At 39.6% G+C, this 25183-nt stretch overlaps 2 protein-coding genes across 4 annotated transcripts; one reads left to right on the top strand and one right to left on the bottom strand.

Annotated features, from left to right (window-relative positions):
• Positions 1-179: 179 nt before the first annotated feature.
• On the bottom strand, positions 180-16459 carry LOC135512131 (chitin synthase chs-2-like). 2 transcript variants are annotated; one of them, XM_064933824.1, is made up of 19 exons: positions 16350-16459; positions 14389-14524; positions 11228-11413; positions 10033-11114; positions 9702-9803; positions 9165-9329; positions 8877-9024; positions 8638-8703; positions 8302-8536; positions 7783-7983; positions 7249-7533; positions 4090-4269; positions 3190-3706; positions 2926-3074; positions 2152-2495; positions 1600-1710; positions 1295-1512; positions 1071-1137; positions 180-862 (listed from the first exon to the last, which is right to left on the bottom strand). In XM_064933824.1, the coding sequence occupies exons 1-19, from the start codon at positions 16394-16396 to the stop codon at positions 791-793; spliced, it is 4311 nt and encodes a 1436-aa protein (XP_064789896.1). In that variant the 5' UTR covers positions 16397-16459; the 3' UTR covers positions 180-790. The 2 variants fall into 2 exon arrangements, with proteins under 2 accessions (XP_064789896.1, XP_064789897.1); XM_064933825.1 differs by having other exon boundaries at positions 2926-3071.
• Positions 16460-17836: 1377 nt separating this feature from the next.
• LOC135512127 (membrane-spanning 4-domains subfamily A member 15-like) lies at positions 17837-23272 on the top strand. 2 transcript variants are annotated; one of them, XM_064933816.1, is made up of 7 exons: positions 17837-17980; positions 19511-19633; positions 19884-19994; positions 20196-20252; positions 21605-21781; positions 22020-22133; positions 22560-23272. In XM_064933816.1, exons 2-7 carry the CDS (start codon positions 19511-19513, stop codon positions 22596-22598), a joined length of 621 nt encoding a protein of 206 aa, XP_064789888.1. In that variant the 5' UTR covers positions 17837-17980; the 3' UTR covers positions 22599-23272. The 2 variants fall into 2 exon arrangements, with proteins under 2 accessions (XP_064789888.1, XP_064789887.1); XM_064933815.1 differs by lacking the exon at positions 17837-17980 and adding an exon at positions 18546-18654.
• Positions 23273-25183: the final 1911 nt, after the last annotated feature.

The raw sequence follows: 25183 nt of genomic DNA, 5'->3' as shown, positions 1-25183 counted from the left end.
CAGTGAACATTCTGCCTTAGTTATGTGTACTGCAATGTCTTTTTGAAGTTGTATCTTGCTCTCATCGTGCTTTTTATTTTAAATGTCTTGTTAATTTTAGTAATGATACTTGAGGTGAAGTAGCTAGACATATCTCCTTATAGATGCATGCAGTGGCCATTGAATGTTATGACTCGTAATCTGTTAAAAATATTCATTTGTTTATTTGCGTTTAGCATAAGCAGTCACACATTTACATCATAAACATAGCAGTATAAATACTAGTAAAATTACCTAAAATGTTACAATGTATGAAAATTGCAAAACCCACTTTTTATTTATTTATTTTTATCAAGAACCGGCCTTTTATGGTCAGGCTTTTCTTCAGTTGGATAGGTTCAGTGCAATACATTTAGAAATGGTCATTTTCCCTTCAAAAATTGAGGTTTGTGTATTAGTAGAAAGTATGTATGTGTTTTTAATGATTTTATTTATTGTCTGATCGTAATACTGTCTTGTTTCCCAGTTAGTAATTACAATCTGTCTGAATTACAATTATTTTCAATACACATCTTATCACTCACTGTTATTCAATAGATAGTTAATTTTTTACTGCGGCATTGGACAACCACTTTAATCTGAGTAAACCATTTCTTATTTCACTGCTGCAGTATCATAAGCTTTCCCTGCTAGGTATATCTGAATTATGTTTACGCATAAAGGTGCAATACACTTCACAAAGTCACCCTTTTTATTGATGGAACACTTGGTAAAAAAAATTGTTTTTACGTCGCCTCCAAAAAAGCCTGCTTCACAAGTCATCACTGGTTATCACAAGGCCGTTGGCTATCTGGTTCTCAAGAATCAGCCCCTCCTCGTCCTCCTGCACAAACAATGGAGATAATTAAAATGATCAACAACAAGCATTTTAGGTCTGCACAATATTTAGGAAATAATTTAGGTCTAGGAAATAATTTATTCACCTATTAGATATATTTGCACCATACTTACGCAAAGGATTCATTGTCTACTAAAGTGCATAATGATCAAGTACACTTTATTCCTATTGTTTGGATTAACAGGTCACTCACCTCATCTCTGGGAATGTAGTCTTTTTCTGTGCTTCTGTACGACACTACATGGATAAGAGTATATACTCTGAAAGGAGAAACCGCACAGTTTAGTTTGAGGTTGTAATCGTATTCTATTAGTCTTTCTCTCTTTTATTTGAAAATGTCTGTCTTATGCATGTTTGGAAGGTGGTGTTATGTTGATATATCATGTATCATATTGTGTTTGAGAAATGTTTGCCCACCTGTGGTAAAGCATAGCCAGGAACTGCACCACTAGAAGCACAGCAAATGACAAGAGGAACATCAGACTGAGAGGCTCCACCTTCAGGTATTCTCCAGATGATGTGCCGTTTGGCCAGATTTTTTCAATCTTGATACTAATCACATCATTTCCAATGGCTTGTAAAAAGAAGGTGGCCACAATCCACAAAACGTTGACGATGAAATACAGAAACACTGCCTGTAAAACAGCAAAAATATCATCATTCTACAAGCCATGTGAGTAAACAAATAGATGGATTTAGAAGAAATTAATATAAAAGCCCACCTTGTTCCGTAGTGACTTCAGTTCCCTTGTCACTTCCTCTTTATGTGCTTTATCATCAACAATTGGTGCAAGGTATCTCTCAAGCAGTTTCTTCCAAAAGTCATGTTCTTCCTGCCAAAATACATAGGGAAACATGGTAGCTATATTTGCCCATTTGTAATACTCATAATCCCTACCTAGGATGAGGACAAACGCGTTGTTGCGCAACACTGTCTATTATTCAGGTCAGGGGCGGACTCGGACCAGAAATTAGCCCTGGCATTTATAACGATTATTTTCCTTGAGGGCCCCATTATTAGCCAGATATTTATAATTTTGCGCTAAAAACCCAGGTTAGACAGGCACACTGGGCTAAAAATGGACCAAGCCGCCCCTGATTCAGATTATAATTTGAAGGGTGGTTATAGAGTACTGAATCTACTTGTTGCTGAAGTCCATCCCAGGCCAAATATGTAGAGAAAACAATGCCTGGAGCTGCATTGATAAGACACCAGGCGATACAATATAACATATAATTACAATATGAATGGTATGTGGCACTCAAGCAAATACCTCAGTCAGTTTCTCCACCTGTGGGGCAATGAGGGTCTTCTCTATGGCTCTTTTTACCCTCCTCTCCAGCCTCTCCATGCGGTTGGTTTTTAGGATCCTCCTGGCGGCCTCGTTAAGGGCGTACTGCAGCTCTTCTAGCTGGCTGTCGCTCAGCACATCCTCTGGTCCCACCTTGTCCTTCAGCTCTCCGTTCACTGTGTCGGTTAGCATCATCACCAGCTCTTCACACACATCTTCCTGGTTCTTGTTCCTCAGGGTGTAGCGGATCTGCTCCTGAAGGTTCCTTTTCATGTTGGCGTAGGTCAATTTCTTCAGGAACTCTTCCTTGACAGGCTGAACCCAATCTATTGAAAGAAAGTTGTGTAGAGATGAGGGTGCTGTTGAGTATAATTCAACTTGCAGTTACATACTGACTTTTTGTACGTTAGAGGTTACAGCTATACTCTTTAATTGATGTGATCCTTTATCAATAATCATGTCTACAGGTTGCACATTATTTCACAGGATGTTTCTATTGTTATTTACCTGGTATTGTATGTAGGAAATCAGTGGGTACTTTGATACCAGATGGTGGCTTGAGGTACTTGATTTAATTAAATGTTTTTAATTCATTGGTTATTATGATGTAACTACAATTTTACCATGTAACGTTTCAATAAATGCCTAGTCATTTCTGTACTGTAAGATTAAGTGCTTTCAATTCAAAAGGGTTAGCAAGAAGCAGGTTAGCAAATGGATGGTAACGATTAGACTTTCATGTACTGAAACACCTACCACTTTGAGGTAGTATTTCTCTTTCTTCCTCGGTGAAGCCACTATAAAGCGAACCATCATAAAGCATATTATCATCATCTTCATTGTCATCTTCAATGCTGGAATAAGCACTCTCCTTTTTAGGAATGCTGTCAACACTGTCATCACTGCTGTGAAAAAGATTATGAATAGTTACAACAGATATAGCACTTCATTTGATAAAAGTTTGCATTAAACAGTATAATGAGCAAGATCCTTTGGACCTTTGAAATATTTTGTGCATGCCTTGTATCAGATTTTGAGTCGCTGTCTTTCTTGGGCAATTTGCTGTCTGAAGACTTTGAAAGTATTCCCTTGTTGTTTTCTTTATTCAGTGCATTATTTATCTCTTTCTTAGTGTTGGCCTGTTGTTCTTTCACCACCTGTTCGGTGACTTGCGTGTTTGGATTGACTGCCTGCTGGAGTTGCTGGAGTAGCAAGTTATCGGTCTCTTGAGTAACTTGTAGTTTCATATCCCAACAGCAGAGTTTGCAGTTGTGATCACAGAGAACATTCTGGGTCATCTTTTCTTCTTTTTCCTTGTTTGTCTCTCGGGTGCCCCATGTGACAATGTGCATGTTCACCAGCGAGTAGATTGTGAGCAAGAGATAACCACTGGGGATACAGATGAAGTACATCAGACCATAGATGATCATGCTGAACTCCTGGGGATGAAGGATGGCAGTTACCAGGTACATGACAGCCATTGACACCAGGAAGAGGCCAGTTGGGGTGATAAATGTGCCCTGCATAGCCATGTCACCTGGGGAACGAATGAAATTAAATGTGACTCGTAACAGTCTGACTTGGCAGCAATCAACAATAGTGATGTAAGAGTTAGTGGTAAACTACAGCTTAATCTCAGAACCCAGAACTAAATCAGTTACTTAGGCTGTCATGAGAGACTAAATACAGCTCAATGTCATACAGTATGTTTGGGTGAAAAGAAACTAGAACAAAGTCTACCTGTGGCATATTGATGATAGGTTAACCAACAATGTAAAAATATAGAAATAGTTATGATGATGGGACAGGCAATAACATTTTATTTATCACCAGCCCCCACCCTTTAAAAGATCAGCAGTAGCCTCTATCTTTGCATAAACAACTTGTGGTATGTAGTGAAAAGTCATTGCCAAAGCTTACCGATGATGGCGAAGAATGATGCTAACATCAGAAAGGCATATAACACACTCATAATGGCTGCAATGATGATCTGGGCGTTTGGTTTTGCCAAAAAGCAAATTAACATGTAGAAAATAGGTGGGATGACTGCTATGATTATGGACAGGGTTCCTTCAATTTGGAACACAAACTGGAAAGCACCTAAAAGAAAGACAGAAAAAGGGTGAATACTTCCTGGAATGGAGATCTGTATATCCTAGCATATAAGAACAATACCATTTGAACTCATCTTCTCCACATTACTTTTATGGTTTTATTGAACCAAAGCCAAAGTAATATAGTGCTGTGAAAAAGTATTTGCCCCCTTTCTATTTTCTCTGCTTTTGCATATTTTTGATACGGAATGTTATCAGATCTTCAACCAAAACCTATTATTATGTAAAGGGTACCTGAGTAAACTAATAACACAACAATGAAACACGTATTTAATTTATTTCATAAACAAAGTTATACAACACCGAATGCCCGTGTGATAAAGTCATTTCCCCGTTACACTCAATAACTGGTTGTGCCACCTTTAGCTGCAATGACTCCAACCAAACGCTTCCTGTGGTTGTTGATCAGTAAATTTGTCCCACCCTTCCCATTTTGTCCCATGCAGAACTGCTTTAACTCAGCGACATTTGTGGGTTTTCAAGCATGAACTGCTCGTTTCAAGTCCTGCCACAACATGTCAACTGGGATTAGGTCTGGACTTTGACTAGGCCATTCCAAAACTTCAAATGTGTTGCTTTTTAGCCATTTTCATGTAACTTGATTGTGTGTTTTGGATCATTGTCTTGATGCTGCATTGTCTTCCAGCTGCGCTTCAGCTTCAACTCACAGATGGATGACCTGACATTCTCCTGTAGAGTTCTGATACAGAGCAGAATTCATGGTTCCTTCTACTAAGGCAACTCATCCAGGTCCTAAGGCAGCAAAGTATTCCCAAACCATCACACTACCACCGCCATGCTTGACTGTTTATATAAGGTTCTTACTGTGGAATGGAGTTTTGGGGTTTTGCCAGGCATAATGGGACTGATGTCATCCAAAAGGTTATACTTTTGACTCATCTGTCCATAGAACATTCTTCCAAGAGTCTTGATGATCATCATTCCAGCTTCTTTTTGGCAAACTTGAGTCAACCTTTTGAGTGTTGCATAACTTTGTTAGTTAAATAAATAAAATTAATATCCATTTTTTTTGTTATTTGTAAACTCAGGTACCCTTTATCTAATATTAGGTTTTGGTGGACATTCAGTGTCAAACATAAACAAAAATAGAGAAAATCAGAAAGGGGGCAAAAGCTTTTTCACCGCACTGTATACTGTAACTCTGTCACGCTCGTGATAATGGACAGACCAAGGCGCAGCATGATTTGAGTTCCACATCCTTTTATTAAGTGAGAACTTCTCAACAAAACAATAAACAAGCAACGAAACGTGACTTCCGTGGTGCAACAAACACAAACTATATCCCACAAAAGCAGGTGGGAACAGGGACACCTTAAGTATGATCCCCAATTAGAGACAACGATAATCAGCTGCCTCTAATTGGGAACCATACTCAATCCCAAACATAGAAATAAATCGACTAGAACACCCCCTAGTTACGCCCTGACATACAACACCATATAGAACCAAGGGCTCTCTATGGTCAGGGCGTGACAAACTCATGGGTTTTCAAACTTGTTTTGCCCAGGGACCCCTGACCAGGCAAACATGGGACCCAGTGACCCCCATCATAAATTAGCAACAAAAAAAAGTAAATAAATTGAATAGATTTGGGAGGCAGTTTCTTTTAGTTTGACTTCCCCACTGTTCATTGGAAGAGGAAGTGTAAAGTCTAACATAGTCTATTAGCTAGAAAGGTATCTTGGCGGCATAGGAAACATTTTGCTTTTGTTAAGCACATTTTCTGCAATTCTACAAATTATTTCATGGAGCTAAGAGAAAATATTGCAGTTCTAAAGCTGCAATTCTATGCATTTTGCCATGGCTAATGTTGTGTTCCTCTGCTCAAGCATTATAACAAAATCAATGGTCATGTGTCCTGAATGCCCGGTTTAAAAAAAATTATATTCTACCTAACTGTCTGACTGTGTTTGATTGTTAGTTCTCAAAGTTGGTATTATTTAAAAAATATGTATAGTTCAATATCTTTTCTGGATGCTTTCTATTTGTTTTTGGTCACCTAAGTTAACACTGAAACTTTTTTTCCATCCCAAAATGTAATTTTCTATATCAGTAATTAACTCCAATGAGTGTAATTACCTCCATATTAAAGGGGTAGTTTGAGATTTTGGCAATGAAGCATTTTATCTACTTCCCCAGAGTTCGATGGACAGGAACAGCTAGCATGTTAACTGTTCATTGCGCTAATGCTAGTTAGCATTGGCTCATGAAACTACCTCCTCGTGAAACTAACTTCCTTCATGCTGGACGCAGACGTAAAAATGGTATCTAAGGTGATATTCTGTTGCAGCTAGCGATGTTCATAAAATGTTTGTTTTTTTCACAAAATGCCCCCCAAATGTTTTTTCTAACATAAAAACTAAATCGCAGACCCCTGCAGTACCTCCGCGGACCACAGTTTGAAAACCCCTGGTTTAACTGATGGGTAGACATACTTTATGGTTATACTTTTAGCCCTGTGCCCTAAAACTATACTTTACTAATTGTTTAGAGTGTAAGATGTTGGGGGGTGTTAAGCTGACATATGGATTGTTTTAAGATGGTCATACTATGGATAATTTAATATTGATTTTGGCATTTACTACTAAAGCCCATAGAAACGCATTGAATAACACATTCATAAATGTTTGTGAGAGTGTCCCTTTCCATAGAGTGGTTATAATAGTTTGTAGGTCAAACTGCAGGTGCGGAGGTGCGACACTGGCGGATGCGGTGGATTTAGACGCATTCAATGCAAAAAAAAACATCTCTAGTTTAAGCTGACAGATTTTGACGGGTATTTTTTTGTTACATAATGTAGATTGACGCACCAGTTAAGGGAGTAAGTGGTACATCTGCTTTAACCACAGCTCTAGTTATTCTAGGTCATACAGTATAATCAGCATTCATAAACATCAATTTCCAAGAAATAACCAAACAAGTACAATGTGAGATTGGTGCCCACCTGCAATCATCAGAGAAACGGAGGCAGGGCCAAGAATGGAGGAGCTGACAGTGAATATCTGGTAGAAGATGTAGAGCCTGGAGATAGAAGAGTTCCTCTTGACTGTCTCATTGCCGCTATGCAGGAGGTCCAGGGTGTTGGCTAGAGTGGAGGGCCCCCAGCGACGCCTCTGGTTATAGAACTCTTTGAACTCCTGAGGGGAGTTGGTGTAGGCGTCTGATGCAGCGTTATACTCCACTCTCCAGCCCTGCTGGAGGAGCAGGGTGCACAGCCAGCGGTCCTCACCTGGCCAGCAGGAAGAAGGAAGATACATGAAAGTCAACGTACGAATCAGGTCCTAGGACAGGTGCGCACCATAATGATTATCTTTAGGGAACACTTAATCAGCTTGCAAATATGTACGGCACCCTTGGTCGACTGAAGCCAACAGAGATAGTTCAAGGAACTGTGATAATAATACTTTCTATGAACACCTGTGTAAAGGCTGATATCGACAATCAAGTGTTGTTGATGAGAGAATAAGAAAATAGTCACCTTGATCATATTGAACGTACTCAGAGGCTCTAGTTGCAGTGGTGGTATATCTCTTGAGCACATTGTCATCCATCAGAGCTGATCCCCTGAACAAGCTGAAGCATCCAGGACTGCAGAGGACTGAACCAAAAACGTGCTCAGCTGTTTTCTGGAGCCAGTGACCAACAGCGTACTCAAATTTCTGATACCACACCATTGGACCTACAATAGAATACAAATGCACGTTAAATCTTTTGTCTTGCCCATTCACCCTCTAAATGACACACATACACAATCCATGCTACAATTGTCTCAAGACTTAAAAATCTTTCTTCTACCTGTTTTTTCCTCTTCATCTACAGTGATTGAAGTGGATTTAACAAGTGACGTCAATTAGGATCATATCTTTCACCTGGATTCACCTGGTCAGTCTGTGTCATGGAAGAGCAGGTGTTCCTAATGTTTTGTACACTCAGTGTATATGCCAGACATAGCAATGTCTGAGTGGACCACCTAAATATTTGGTAATGCTTTACTCACCCATTCCTGTTGGATGGATTCTTCCGCATGCAGCACCCACATTGCCGTACTTTCGAAGTCGATCCACCAGTAAGATCAGAGCTGCGGGGTGGAAGTCTGTATCCCCATCCAGAGCCATGATGTAGGTATTGTCATCAGATATGTGTTTTCTCTTACTGTCATTGTCATGCTGTGGCAACAGGAAACTCTCCCCATCCAATGATATGAGACTGGCACGGCAAGGATTATTCTGTCTCTGTACAAGACCCACAAAATATATCATACACATTAATTTAGGAAAACCATGTACACCATGGCTGTCTACTGATTTAAATTAGCATTAAATGTATTACATACCGTTATCTTTTGAGGATTCTTGACAATGTATCCTTTCCACCCAAGCAGATAGTACAAGTACATGATCTGAAAGACATGTCAGATGCAAACCTATAAACATTAGATTTTCCTGAAGTGTTTCCATTCTAAAACCAGAAAGCAATTGCAAGATATACATATATTCTTCAAGAAATGTAATTAAAGTATGTTAACATATAGGAATATTGAAAATATTAAATATTGAAAATCATCCCACCCACCTGTGACCATCTCTTCTTGTTTCGGATCAGCTGTTTGTCTTTCAGATGAAAATACAGCATGTTTCCCTCTGGCATCACAAACATTAATCGCCCACCATATGGAGTCTCAATAATTGACACATCATCAGGCTCCTTATTGGTGAATACCCTGAAATACACAAACATTCAAGATTCATTATAATACAGTTTGCAGTCATTGCGTCATTATGCGTTCTTGTGCTCATTAATTGACTCTATTGGTTCTGTTATATGGAACAAAGAGCAAATAAAAACAAAATATCAACTTACCTGTATACCTCTATGACCACATGAATGAGATCGGTCACATATTCGTTGACAAACTTTTTGCCTGTCTCCTTTTCTATCATGAATGCGTCATCTACAAATATGTGGCATTCAAAGTCAAAAACATCTTTATGTTCCTCTTTTGGGTCACCTCTGTACCGGTCCAACCTGAAACCATCAAGACACATATGATTACATAAAGTCCGATTTTTCGGCTTAACATTATGATCGCCTCCTTATCATTCGTTCTATTTTCTGAAAGTCTTTTGGCCCCTGATATGAAATGCATTTTACACAATGTTTGTGATACAAATTATATCTTGTGATACAACAAAGAGTTTGTCTGTAGAAACATGTTTACACAAACATTTTACAGTGTCACAACAACTCTTGTGTACTTATTTTTGTTCAGAGAAACTCTCTGTTGTATCACAACCGTTTGTGCCAAATGTGTTTGTGCCAAAAGGCTTCATGAGTTATACAACTTCAGTGTGTACGGGGCCATTGTTTTGTGTTGTATACAAGAGGCCTCTGCTTTACCTGAACATGGATGTCAGGATCTTCAACATCTCATCATAGGTCTCATGCCACATTGTTGCACAGAGGTAAATGACACAATTTTCCACGTCATCAACAACACTACTGTAAAATGAAAAACATTGGGAAAGTGTGAGAACTTGTTTGGGTGGATGGGGAGAGAGAACTGTTTCTAATCATGTTATTGTCAGAGAGTATATTTCAGCACAATTCCACTGAGTCTCTGTGTTTTATAGTACACTGTCGGTAAAACTAAACAATACGTCTATTTGCACTGTTGCAATGTGAAGTATTGGACCACATGGACTTAATCAATTAAATAGCAGAATCTTGCCTCTCTTGGTTCCTCGTTCGTACAACCTTCATCTTGGTGTTCAGAAGCAGAGACAGGTCGATGAAGGCAGACTCGTATAGGCGTCGCACAAACAGCTCAGTTGTGCGCTCAATCCTCTGGACCCTGAAGTTCCACACGTAGTAGGTGCATGTGATGAGCCCGAGCCACATGCAAATCCCCTCCAGCGCAAGTAGGGAGAAAGGCCAGGTCCAGTAATGGCTGCTCAAAGAAGTCCTGCAGATGCTCTTGGTGATCTCCAGCATCACAACTGTGCTAGTGTTCTTTGTGCTTAGTTCAACTAGGCTCGAGCAAAAGTTTGTGATAGAAGTTGTGTCGGCCCCAGCTAGGTCTTCAGATTGCGTTAGGAAAAGGATCATCCCGAGGATAAGAACGGCAGGCCCAGTGAAGCAGACAGGGAAGGCGAAGCTCATTCGCACAGAGTGGATCTTACAAGCCACCACCCCAAACCAATGGCATGCAGCAGAGAAAAAGGCTTGGAGGAAAAGGAGAATAAGACCAATATCAAGTGTCTCTCTATGCCTTGCAATTGTATTTTCATCGTCATCTGCCTTAGCAGTGAAATCAAAATCTGACCATACAATGTTTTCCTGTATCAACACGTGGTAGATGAGGTACACAGCAGCAATGACTACTATCCTTAAGAGGCTGGATATCACAAACACAAAGTCTCTGAAGGTGTCCAACTCAGTCAGCATTTCTTGCATGTTGTTGCTCGCCTGCACTGGGTTTTCCCACCAGGTCAGAGAAACCAAAAAGGATGCAAAAACTGCAATGCCAACATACCAATAACAGTCATCTTCCTGGCCTGATACAAAAGAGGATACTCGAACGTAATAGTCTGCCCCAAGGAGAAAGTAGCCAGTCAGGACAAGCATAAGAGAACAAATGGGGAAGATGATCTTCCAGTTCTCTCTCTGCAGGCGAAATGCTATCTGGAGGACAGAGGAAAGCATGCAGACTCCCCCAGAGATGAACAGGTTTGTGAGTACATCAAACTGGGGCATCACTACCAGCACCAGGATGGAGGTCCCAAGAGACACCAAGCATTCAATGCCACACACCTGAAAGATATAGATTTCAATTTGTATTGACAGCAAGCAATTCAAGGAGCAATTAAGAGTTACAAAGATCACCAAGGAGTCAAATTGTGTAGTATTTCACAGTGTCAACTTACAATTCCCATAGTTCTCATGTTTGGCGGAACAAAGTTCTTGAAAGCGCATTTCCACAGTGACTTGAGGAACACGAGCAGGTTGGGCACCACCAAAGAGCACACCAGCATGAGCACGTAGTATTGTCTTTCCTTGGGAGTCCTAGTTGATGTGGGGCTTGAGAGCGTGGATAGAACGAGCAGAGAGCCCTGCAGATTGGATGTAAACACAACTGGCATCAGACTTTTTATATTATAAAATCAAAGGTGACTGAATTAATTAATTTAGACACTGATCTACACAGGGTTGGGTAATAGCTGATTACATGTAATCAGTTACATGTAATCAGATTTAAAAAATAATAATACTGGAATCAATTATGTTACTATCAAAAATATTGTAATCACATTACATATACTTAAAAAATAAAATAAAAAATAAAAAATGATTTTTTTCTTGGATTACTTTTAAATTCAGAAAGGGCATAGGCAAAAATACATTATGACACCTTTCTGTTTTCTCAATGACATTAAATTCAGCACTGAAACAAATGAGTCTGACCACAAGTCAGAGACCACTATGATGACACATCAAATGCGTTGGGCTCTATTTGTCTTCTTCTAAAGCCTCATAAGGGGAAAGTAATCGAAAAGTAAATGAATGTAATCAGATTATGTTACTGAGTTTGGGTAATCCAAAAGTTATATTACTGATAACAATTTTGGACAGGTAACTGGTAACTGTAAAGGATTACATTTAGAAAGTAACTTACTCAACCCTGAAACTACATAGTGAGTGTGAACATTTCCTTCATAGTATTTTGACTTCACAAGGAGAATGTTTGCAGTGTACATGTTAGAGAGAAGAACAGATAGGAGAGTACAAAGTGTCTAGGGTACAGTCATGTCATAAATTCCCTTGCTCCACATTTGCCCATGGAGATGGCAATACCAGCTGAGATGGTAAGGGGAAACGTACAAGAGGCTTTAATTAGTATCACTTCTGTCAATGGAAACATGGAAACGAGCTGACAAGGTACAAATCTGTCGTTCTGCCCCTGAACAGGCAGTTAACCCACTGTTCCTAGGCCATCATTGAAAATAAGAATTTGTTCTTAACTGACTTGCCTAGTTAAATAAAGGTAAAATAAAAAAATATAGACATAACATATTTATATATACCCTCTCATTAAAGACAGTCATGAGTTTTGTCGCATATAGAACCCATACCACTTCCCTTGTAAAGTATTAATCAATGCTGATGTGGGTAAGGGAACAGTGGGCCCAGTGAAGCAGACAGGGAAGGCGAATCGTTTTGAGTAGATCTTACAAGCCACCACCCCAAACCAATGGCATGCAGCAGAAAAAAAGGCTTGGAGGACAAAATACAATAAGGCCAATATCAAGTGTCTCTCTATGCCTTACAATTGTTTTTTTCATCGTCATCTGCCTTAGCAGTGAAATCAAAATCTGACCATACAATGTTTTAATACCCCATAATACCCCATAATGACAAAGCAAAAACAGGTTTTTAGAAATGTTTGCTAGTTTATAAAAATGTTGTTTTTTAAAAATCACATTTACATAAGTATTCAGACCCTTTGCTCAGTATTGAAGCACCTATGGCAGTGATTACAGCATCAAGACTTCTTGGGTATGACGCTATAAGCTTGGCACACCTGTATTTGGGGAGTTTCTCCCATTCTTCTCCGCAGATCCTCTCAAGCTCTGTTAGGTTGGATGAAGAATGTTGCTGCACAGCTATTTTCAGGTCTCTCCAGAGATCAATCAAGTTCTAGTCCAGGCTCTGGATGGGCCACTCAAGGACATTCAGTACAAAGACTTGTACCGAAGCCACTCCTACATTGTGTTAGCTGTATGCTTAGGGTCGTTGTCCTGTTGGAAGGTGAATCTTCGCCCCAGTCTGAGTTCCTGAGTGCACTGGAGCAGATTTTCATCAAGGATCTTGCTGTACTTTGCTCCGTTCATCTTTCCCTCGATCCTGACTGGTCTCCCAGTCCCTGCTGCTGAAAAACATCCCCACAGCATGACGCTGCCACCACCATGCTTCAGCGTAGGGATGGTGCCAAGTTTCTTCCTGATGTGGCGCTTGACATTCAGGCCAAAGAGTTCAATCGTGTTTTCATCAGACCAAATAATCTTGTTTCTCATGGTCTGAGAGCCTTTATGTGCCTTTTGGCAAACTCCAAGAAGGCTGTCATGTGCCTTTTGCTGAGGAGTGGCTTCTGTCTGGCCACTCTACCATAAACGCCTGATTGTGCTACAGAGATGGTTGTCCTTCTCCCATCTCCACAGAGGAATTATAGAGCTTTGTCTGAGTTACCATTGGGTTCTTGGTCACCTCTCTGACAAATTAAATTGTAAAAACATCTCAAGGATTATCAATGGAAACAGAATGCACCTGAGCTCAATTTTGAGTCTCATAGCAAAGGGTCTGAATACTTCTGTAAATATTTTTTTCTGTTTTTGTTGCAAAAATGTAGATAAAACTGTTTTTGCTTTGCCATTATGGGGTATTGTGTGTAGATTACTGAGAAAAAAATATGTTTAATCCATTTTAGAATATGGCTGTAACGTAACAAAATGTGGAGGAAGTCAAGGGCCTGAATACTTTCCCGAAGGCATTGTATCTGATATGGTATGGATTTGATATACATTAAAGGGATAGTTTACCCAAATTACACAATTACATATTGGTTTCCTTACCCTGTAAGCAGTCTATGTAAGCATTCTACGGACAAGGTAGATGTCTGACAACAATCCATGATTTGTTTTAATTTCCCTGGCACTGTTCCACATGCTAACATTTTACATTTGTGGCACAAATCCCATTAAATCATTCAAGTCATGGGACAGAAATTTGGACGTGATGTGTGATAAAATGCTAATATCTGTCCCATTACTTAAATGGGATTTCTGCCGCAAATGCTAAAACGTTAGCATATGGAAACAGTGCCAGGGAAACTAAGCCAAATCATGTATTGCTACCATACTTTATCCATAGACGGATTACAGGATAAGGAAACCAATGTGTTATTTTGTAATTTGGGTGAACTATTCCTTTAAAATATGATTATAAGATGACATCACAGGAGGTATTATGCTTGAATGTGTTGATCCAGTAGTTGCCAGGTTCAGGGTGCTGGTCCCTAATTGTGGCCCACCTTGCTGATGACAGCACTGGACAGGACCATTATCCCCACGAACCCTGCCACCAGGTGCTGGAACAACTCAAAGCATCTTCTCTTCTCCTCTTTCTCAGCACCAATGGGATTCAACTGGAATGGATCCCAGGTGTCCCTGTGACAGTATCGAAAACAATTCCAAACATTTAGTTAAAACTGTTTTTACTGGTTCATAAACCATCCTTAAAACGTGAACTGGTATTCTTTATAAACCCTTTATAAAACTGTTACTTTAATATCTAACTTGAAGATATGTCATATTAAAGGAAATCCAGTGGCACAAGTGAGTCACAAGTGGCATTAAACAACATCCTTTTTTAAGTGTGTGGCAGGCAAAGATGACAATATATTAGGCACTATTGAATCATTGGAAATGGGACTGTTGATGGGGTACAGTAGATACTGACAACTGCATACCCCAGTCTACATATATCTAATGAGCTTTGGCTTTGAAACATCCAAACACACCCAACCCAATTGTGACCATCCCTACAAGTTGAATCACCCTAATTAAGATAAGACCATTATCCATTATATTAACCTTAAATAAACTATTGCTTATACAAGCTTTGTGGGCTAAGTGTCATCTCTACCAGGCTTACTGAAAGAAACTGATTTGAAGAGGGAACCAAATGTTGATAATCTTGTGTCAAATAATTAATCTGAATAGACTGTTGATTATGATGTAGCTTAGTGATTCTCAACCTGGCCACCTATAACATAGGCCTGATCATAAGCCTTACACCTATATTTGTAGGCTATTATTCACCCTAAAACATGAATGTATTGCAAATCATCTGTCATGCTCGTTTGAATGAGTCTCAAAAAACTTATTGTAAGCATAATGTAGTAATGAATTATACATTGTCAGATGTCTTTGTTTTTTCATTCCTATTGATATGCTTATCAGAACAAAATGTCATAAGAAGCATTTGGGAAGGAATTAAACCTTGCTTCCTTCAAAAACTGGTTCCACGTCATTTCAACAACAAAAACAACAATAAATGTGATGAGGTTGAATCAACATGGAACATGGATTTGCAAAAAGTCATCAGCGTAAGACATTTTTGTCTGTTTTTCACCCAACTTGCAACCTAAATCCAATGACATGGTGAAATTTGTTGTGGATTTCAAATTGAATTCACACGAGTTGAATTCACACGAGTTGGTAGACCATTCTTGATGCACACAGCTGTTGGTTGTGAAAAACCCAGCAGCATTGCAGTTCTTGACACACTCAAACCAGTTCGCCAGTTCACTTAAATATTTTGTCTTGCCCATTCACCCTCTGAATGGCACACACACAGTCTCAAGGCTTAAAAATCATTCTTTAACCCATCTCCTCCCCTTCATCTACACTGATTGAAGTGGATTTGTTTCCTATGCATAGTCACTTCGCCCGTTATTGTTATTGTTATTGTGTTACTTTTTATTATTACTTTTTATTTTAGCCTACTTGGTAAATATTTTCTTGTTCTTGAACTGCGCTGTTGGTTAAGGGCTTGTAAGTAAGCATTTCACGGTAAAGTCTGCACTTGTTGTATGCGGCGCATGTGGCAAATAAAGTTTGATTTGATTTAACAAATGACATCAATAAGGGATCATAGCTTTCACCTGGATTCACCTGGTCAGTCTGTGTCATGTTCCTAATGTTTTGCGCACTCAGTGTATATCTTCAAAACAAAATGCTCATTACCGTCCAAATAATGGTCAATTATATATGTCATTGGACATGGTATAGTTGTATCATGATATGTTGTATTACCTCTAATTAGTATGATTTCAGTATAGGTAGAATATTTTCAATTCATGGAATAATTTCATTTTTTTCTACAGAGCTAATTATTTTCAGGATCAGGCCCTGTGAATCCTAACAGTTTTGCCTGAAATTATTCCCACATTCCATCTGAATTTATTTATTTTAGATGACTAAAACATACCTGTGCCTCCCTTCCCTTTTCCGCCCTCTGAATTTGAGCTCCTCCATGTTTCACCGTCCTTAGTGGTAGTCCTTAGTAGCAGTCCATTTACTGAGGTACTAAGGTATTGATATGCGTACATTTACTTTAATCAACTACCACTGTCTGCAACGCCTCGCCCCTCCCTCGTTTACTGCTCATTAGCCATAAAGAGGTACAAGGATCATAAGTAAAGACACTTTAACATCTTTATTGTCGCCCACGGAAATGAATGAAACAAGAAATGTGGCATTATGAGGTGTGTTTTTGTTTGCCTCTATGACAGTGTACATGTGAAAGGTTGATTTACATGTTGTATGAACAAAATTAAAGACCTCAAAGATTTACATGTCTTCAGTGGGGCAATTTGTTTACCAAGATGAGTTACATAGCAACAATGTTTTGAGAATATGTTTGATATCCTAGAGAGTTCAGAGGGGTTATTTCCTTGTTAATGTCTACAGTAATCAATTATAAAAATATATATATATATAAAAATCCTGCCAAGGATGTAGGTCATAAGAAAGTGAAGACCTTTTTGATTTAACAAAACAATTTAAGTTATTAGAGCAATCAAAATGTCTGAATTGACTTTATCCATTATACCCAGACATGACAAAGTTCAACCTCAGGGATAGTTAATATAGTTAGTTATAGTCATTCCTTTTTTTAAATAAATAGCTTTTATGTAATTTATTTCACATTTATTCATCCAAGTTAGACTCTTTAGATATATATTTTTTAAAGGTTTTTATGATTTTCAACTGAATTACAAATACAGGGACGCACTTTACAAACTTACTACGGTATCACAGATCATTAGCATGGAACTCAAAATATCCCTGTTGTTCACTCAGAAGAATCTGAGAGGGCAATATGACCCCTTGGCCGATGTGCCAGGTTTAGCTGATACTATTACAGTAAATCCCAGCTATCCATTCAACTTGAACTTTGATATGACAAACTATTACACTGACTATCATAACAAGCAAGCAAACCCAACCCTAACTCATACTCAATTGTTTCAATGCAATAGATTGGCAAGTAATAACATCTAATTGGATATGTTGGTTGCATGGTTACCTGATATTTCTGTTTATTCATTGTCAAATGATAATCAATAAACCTACAGCAGCACCGAGAGAACAAACATCTGAGACAGCTCTAACTATTTGACCACTTTCTATGTGTGTGTGTGTGTGTGTGTGTGTGTGTGTGTGTGTGTGTGTGTGTGTGTGTGTGTGTGTGTGTGTGTGTGTGTGTGTGTGTGTGTGTGTGTGTGTGTGTGTGTGTGTGTGTGTGTGTGTGTGTGTGTGGAGAGAGAGAGAGAGAGATGTTACACTAGGTTGGGCAAAGATAACTATTTACTCCACAGCTGTTTTGGGGAAGAGGGGGTTAGGGTTTGAAGCTGGGTCTGGAAGTGGGGGGGTGGGGGGTTGGCTGAGGTGGTATCATGAAATTCAAGGTTAGTTGTACATTGCTAGAAAAGCGTATTTACGAGCCGTCAGATAAGAGGGCTTCAGTGATGAGGAAATGCCCAAAGTTTAAGTTTGTTGAAAAGTTCAGATCGATGACCTCTTGATTTAGTCAACTGATCAAGTCTCTATAGTTTGGTAAGCTATAATTTTATCTTGATCCTTATATGTCTTGATCTCTCCCATTGTTCAGTAGCTCAGAAAGCATCTCTGCATGGAACATTTTCTCAATTCTGAATGTATAGGATGTTACACACAGACATTGCTTCAAGCCATTCCTTTACACCCTTTATGAGCCATCTCCTTCTCCCCTCTCCTCCCTCTCCTCATTCTTCTGAAATACTGTAACAATCTCAACCACCGCCAAATAGAAGTAGACATTGTGTAAAACTTTTTCTTTCTCTCTCCCACTCCCTTTGCTTTCTGTTAACCCCCTACCGCTTCTCCCCTCCCCCACTGCTCCTCTCTATGGTCTCTCTCTCTTCATCTCTCATGTTGGATAACAGCTGGGGTTGCAGAACAAAACCAGCTTTGTAATTTCAACTGACGGACATTCAACATGAAAAAACAAAATAAACCTGTAGTGCATGTTGGCAACATTCTACTCTGCTCTGTCTTTTTTCTACCTCTCTCAAAAGTGTTCAGTTCCTTTTAAAGATTCAGGACAGATTCATTGTAAAAACATTTCTGTGGCACTATCATCCGCCTGCCCGCCCAACCACCCCCACACCCACCCGTCTCCCTCGTGTCAATATCTCCCTCCATTGTGTAAAATTTGTTCATCGACAAGGTTCTGTTCTGTTTCAAGCCAGGTCTGTAACTATTTTACCACTTTCTATGCTATACATGTACAGTATCTATCTGTTAAATATTCTACAATTAAATTATTTGTGCATTTGTAACAGGTTAGGTTCTCTTATCAACACAACGGACATCCTTATCTTTACATATGTCACCAAAAGTAGTCAAAGTCCATTTGAACATGACAACCATATTATGTCATAGGTTCTGTGGTGCTCTGTGCAATTCTAGTGTTGTTTTTGTTGGTGGTGAACTATTTGGTGAATAATACAGTTATCTTCAAACAAATACAGTATAATACATTATTTATGACATTTGTTAGTTTTGAGTTATAGATTCAGACCTAGTACTTAATCTCAGCCTTATTGTGTTTTCAAAACAATAAAAAGTTAGGCTATCCTGGTTTGATGAGGCATATAGCAACCGGCTATACATTATAATCGGCTTATCAGTTTATGGCCTATGATGATTGTCACATGTAGAAAATATGAACTCAGTGTTTTTTTTCAAAATGGTTCATTTGTTGCTAGATTGTTTTTGTGTGATGCATGCCATAGCATATTTATGAACTTTCACCAAGTTCTAGACCCCTGCGATTGGGTCTGGCACTTTACAAAAGTATTTTCAATGTGGGCTGCTCTGAGGTTTGCTTTGCCACTGTTCTTATACTGTTCCCACATAGTTTAAAGTGTAAATGAAACCACACGGGTTCAATTATTTTAATCAAAGGTGATCTTGCTGTTTATGGCACTCTTCTGTTTTTCTGTCATAGTGTTATCAGTGTTGTCGTGGTGTTGTTGTGTTACTGTGTTATTAGTGTTGTGTTGTTAAGACTACAGATCGTAACAGGTCTGTATCCTTCAACAGATGTCGGTGAACATGGTGTCTAACATCAGTCCAGTAGGGGGAGTAAGAGAGCCACATTCTGCCACAGTGGGAGGGAGTAAACCCCTGCACCGCTTCATAAGAGGGGAGCCGAAGAGTATTGGGGTGAGACTGGAAAACAGAGAACTAATGTATTCATTGTTAACAAATACTCCAAGACATCATTGCAGACAAAAATGTCAACTTTGAATTTGAGGATTTACCGTTAATTTAGTGGAAGCACTTTACATTACAGTACAAAATAAAGTGGTAATAGCACGGTAATAGACTACAGTTACTCATAATGAAAACATTATATGCCCAGATACCCCATCATTTATGTGTAAATATATAATTTCTCTGTCTGTTTGGTTAGATTGTAATGCTGTTCATGGGCTCATCACTCTTCCTCTTGGCGATTCCCATGAGAATGGATCCACTGGAGTCCTCTGCGGAGAATTTCACCTCTTTTTGGCTAGGAATCCTTGTATGCATTTCTTGTGTGTGTCTATATAAATCTATCATATTGACAATCCAAATAGCATACCATAACATCTAACTTACAGTAACACATAACATGTCTTAAGTCTTAAGCCCGCATTTTCAAATCTTCCAATCAATGATATCTTTTTCCCATGACAGTTTGTGTTTTTGAATCTATAAACCCGCTCCCTCCGCTGTTTTACAGTTCATCATCTGTGGGCTGTTATACGTGTTCACAGAGAAGAATACTTCAAAACAATTGGTGAGTAAACATGAATTGGAATTCAGTGCAAAGGCATTACAGATGTAAGATCTTAATTTGATCACCCTGTTCCAGGATAACTTTCCTGCAGGAAATGTAATTCTCTTGAGTATAAGACGTTTGGTTTGAATTTTATGACCCCTTTAGGTATACATATAAAAATAAAATAATGATTTTATAAAATATTGAATTTGGACTTTAGTACCAAATCCCAGAGAAACGCATTGAATAACACATTCACAAATTGCAAAAAAGGCCGTCAAAAAATAAATCATAAGGAATAAGGCTTTGAAGTATCTGTCCTATATCTTGGCGATATAAGAAAGTTCGATGATGCTGTGACACACCGCCCCAGACCATGACGGACCCTCCACTTCCAAATCAATCCCGCTCCAGAGCACAGGCCTCGGTGTAACGCTCATTCCTTCGATGATAAATGCGAATCCGACCATCATACCTGGTGAGACAAAACTGCGACTTGTCAGTGAAGAGCACTTTTTGCCAGTCCTGTCTGGTCCAGCGACGGTGGGTTTGTGCCCATAGGCGACGTTGTTGCCGGTGATGTCTGGTGAGGACCTGCCTTACAACAGGCCTACAAGCCCTCAGTCCAGCCTCTCTCAGCCTATTGCGGACAGTCTGAGCACTGATGGAGGGATTGTGCATTCCAGGGGTAACTCGAGCAGTTGTTGTTGCCATCCTGTACCTGTCCCGCAGGTGTGATGTTTGGATGTACCGATCCTGTACAGGTGTTGTTACACGTGGTCTGCCACTGCGAGGACATTGCAATTTATTGCCCTGGTCACATCTGCAGTCCTCATGCCTCCTTGCAGCATGCCTAAGGCACATTCACGCAGGTGAGCAGGGACCCTGGGCATCTTTCTTATGGTGTTTGCGGTCCAACTAATCCCAAATCATCTGTTGATTGTGGAGGCCCGGTCATCTGATGCAGCACTCCATCACTCTCCTTCTTGGTCAAATAGCCCTTACACAGCCTGGAGGTGTGTTGGGTCATTGGCCTGCTGAAAAACAAATGATAGTCCCAGATAGGATATCGTATCGTTGCAGAATGCTGTGGTAGCCATGCTGGTTAAGTGAGCCTTGATTTCTAAATAAATCACTGACAGTGTCACCAGCAAAGCACCCCCACACTATCACACCTCCTCCTCCATACTCCATGCAATGGTCTATTTGCATATAGGCCTACTTCAGCTCTGATCGATTATGCCACGCAGGTCTGTGTAGAGTATGGCTTGTCAATGCAATAGAATCTTACTCCGATGCGTGCCTTGAAAGAGGCTTTGTCACAAAGTGCTTGATGTTTTTTCACAATTTTCTTTGTTCTCACCCTCCAGGTGACAGCAAGCCTGGCCCTTAGTATCATCTCTATATTGGGGGTCACAGTGGCTTTCTTTGAATTCCTTAAAGGCATCCTGAACATGCAGTATTACCATTACCGCTATTATTATTCCTACTATGATGACATCACAAACTCTACCAGAGTTGATGTCCCCTGGCGTAAACATCATACGGTAAATGTTGTTGTTGTTGTTTTTGTTGCTGTTGTTGTTGTGAAACTGGATCACTGCTATCTGGAAAAATTATTATTGGCACTCTTTTCTTGGGTATTTGGTTTGTGACAATCTCTTTAAAATCACATCCAGTAAATGGAATAAAGAAAGGATAAACATCTTATAACAGTTTTAAACTGTAAACTTTCTCATTCTTTCTAAATAAAGAGACCCTTAATTTTGCTCTCTCTCTTGACAGGGCCAGTTGCTCAGCCTTGAGGCTGTATTCATGTATCAGAGCTTAGTGGGAATGGTGTTCCTAATAATGATGACAGCATTTTCCAGGGCTGCCTTGCGGTCCAGTAAGACACAGGTAAAGTACTGTGGCAGTGACAAACCTTATATTTATCCTAGCCTGGGGCTTGTAGACTGTGGTAAGTATGCCAGTGCAATTAATCAAATGCATTTAGATTTTTAAGTGCCCTAAAGAATCTGACATAATCTTATCTGTAAATTATGTTATTAAAGTGTATGTTTCAGTGGAGGCTGGTGAGGGGAGGACGACTCATAATAATGGCTGGAACAGAGCAATTGAAATGGCATCAAACACAGAAACCATGTGTTTGATACTATTCCACTCAACCGCTCCAGCCATTATCCCAAGCCTGTCCTCCGCAATTAAGGTGCCACCAACGTCTTGTGGTATGTTTGTACTGTATAGAGTGTACATAATGCTTTTTTGTCTTTCTCTTGCAAGGTGAATGCCTAAGATAAACTCTGTCCTTTTTCTTCTTTACAGGCAATTGTGGTAATGAACAATCTACCATCAGCAGACTGAATGAAGAAAAAGCAAGCCATTTATGACTGTCTTGACCGTCTCTGCCATGATGGATGGATAGAAAGCTTGCATTTATTGATATAAAATAAATCTATTCAATGTGTAGAACATTTCATTAAATCCGCATATAGAAATTGTCTTTGTATACACTTTACTTTGAAATAAATGTAATAAAATAACACATCCATGTAATACAATAAACAATTAACATTATCATTATATGCCACTCACAGCATTGTCATTTCATAGAACACTGTCAGCTTGTTTACTCATTACTGAAAAATCACTTTTTGCTCAAGTATGAGTAAAGCACTGTTAAGTGCATACAAATGTCCTCTAGACATTTGTTTTGCTCATCTTGATATAATATCATTGTGTCACGTTCTGACCTTAGTTCCTTTGTTTTGTCTTTGTTTTAGTTGGTCAGGGCGTGAGTTGGGTGGGCAGTCTATGTGTGTTTTTCTATGTTGGGGTTTTGAGTTCGGCCGAGTATGGTTCTCAATCAGAGGCAGCTGTCAGTCGTTGTCCCTGATTGAGAATCATACTTAGGTTTCACTTTTGGTTTGTGAGTGTTTGGGCCATACGGTACTGTTTCCGTTTTCGTTTTTTCACATGGTTTATTGTTTTGTATTTCAGTGTTCAGTTCGTTTTGAATAAATCATCATGAACACTTACCGCTCTGCGCTTTGGTCCGATCCTTCTTCCACCTCTGAATGCCGTTACACATTGTCTTTCTCTTATGCCAAAAACGAGAGCCAGAGAACTCTCTATCACTGCTTTTAGGTTTCTACAGAGGTCACGTCACTCTACACACAATGTATAATGCCTCATTGCCTATTTTAGATAAGCAAGTTACAAAGACGTTCACTTGTACAGAATAAGACCACTTGAATTAGAGTTTAAGAGAAATCCATCTTAATGATTCATGGTTCATTTATCTATCTATTAATATATCATACAAATCTGAGTCAGAACGACATGGCACAATAGACTAATGCCAAAATGTGCTTTCCCAAATTGTTTTAGTGAGAGAACATCTGAAAGCATTTCCTTTTCATCTAAAGGCTGGTAGCACAGACTATATTACCAAAAGTGTTTTATTCTTATCAAATAATCGTGGCCAAGATTGAAATCATTAACATATGGATTATTTACCTGCAACAGAGCAGTCTGACTTAGATGATGTGTCCAGTTGGCTCCTTAATAAAGTCTGCTGTAGTTCCTCCATTTGCAAATAAGTAGTAGCTGCAGCAGAGAGAAGAGATCCATCCTGATCTGGTGGGGGTAGAGCCCAAATGTTGATCAATACCAACAGAGACCCCATAATTTCAGTGGAATGGAATGGAAACAGCAGTCCAACAGTGTACCTTTACTAGGGGAAAGAGAAACCAGGACGGGACTATAAACAGCCAGGACATTTTGTGGCCAGATAGAGTTTCCCCGGGTTCAGATTTTGTGGAATCACACAGTCACAAAATATTTGCTCTATTCTCTGAAAAAAATGGTTTCCTCAGCAGGGCCACAGCATGGGCCCCACAGCTTTCATCTAGGTTACAGTGTTTTAATTACTTGTTTTAATCTAACTCTTTAGAGTGTGGAGTCTTTTTGTTCAATATATGTGAAGAGATCTGTAGGCTAGTGAGACAATTGCAAATATTATGACAATATAAAACATTTTTCAATGATTCTAGAGGGCTTCTGTGAAACAATAAACACATTTTCAAACCTGTAGAAATGATTTTGAGTTTCATGCACACAACAGGTCGATTTGGTTTTGCATTTATAAAAAACAATTAACATCCCAACAAGACAGAATAGCTGTCAGGACCCGATTACGAACCTGGGTCTCCGGAGTGAGAAACAGTCACTTAACCAACTGAGCCACGAATAGTCAGCAGAACCCAGAAGATGAGGCAGACACAGCAGTACTTAAGACGGTGTATTTAATAAAGTAAAAAGGAGAAGTCCTTAAATACAAAAATGGCAAATCCAAAATGTGGTAGGAATAGCACAAAAAAGCCTCAAGAGACACTCAAAAACAAAAACAGAATTCCACAAGAGCATCCACCGGAATCGACAAGAAAACACAGAACACTAGGGCTGGGTGCTAACATACAAACACAGAGCACAGAACTGAGGGAAACTAAGGGTTTAAATACAATCAGGGGAAACGAGGTACAGGTGCAAATAATAATGGGGAACAAAGGAAAAAACATAAGGTCAAAAAGCACAATGGGGGCATCTAGTGACCAAAACCCGGAACAACCCTGGCCAAATCCTGACAGAATCCCCCCCCTAGGAACGGCTCCTGACGTTCCTACCAGCTCTCTCAGGGTGGAGGGCCCTGAACTGACGAATGAGGTCAGGATCCAGGATGTCTTTGGCAGGAACCCAGGAGCGCTCCTCGGGACCGTAGCCTTCCCAGTCCACCAGATACTGCCAGGATCGCTGCACCCGGCGGGAATCCAGTATCCGATGGACGGTATAAGCCGGCTGGCCTCCAATGACACGAGGCGGAGGGGGAGGTCTGTCTGCCGGGACAAGGGGAGAAAAAACAACAGGTTTTAACAATGAAATGTGAAATG

The sequence above is a fragment of the Oncorhynchus masou genome, chromosome 24, assembly GCF_036934945.1.
Source record: "Oncorhynchus masou masou isolate Uvic2021 chromosome 24, UVic_Omas_1.1, whole genome shotgun sequence".
Lineage (NCBI taxonomy): Eukaryota > Metazoa > Chordata > Actinopteri > Salmoniformes > Salmonidae > Oncorhynchus > Oncorhynchus masou.
Note: the sequence above shows the minus strand (reverse complement) of the source record. Positions and strands in the feature narration are given on the sequence as shown.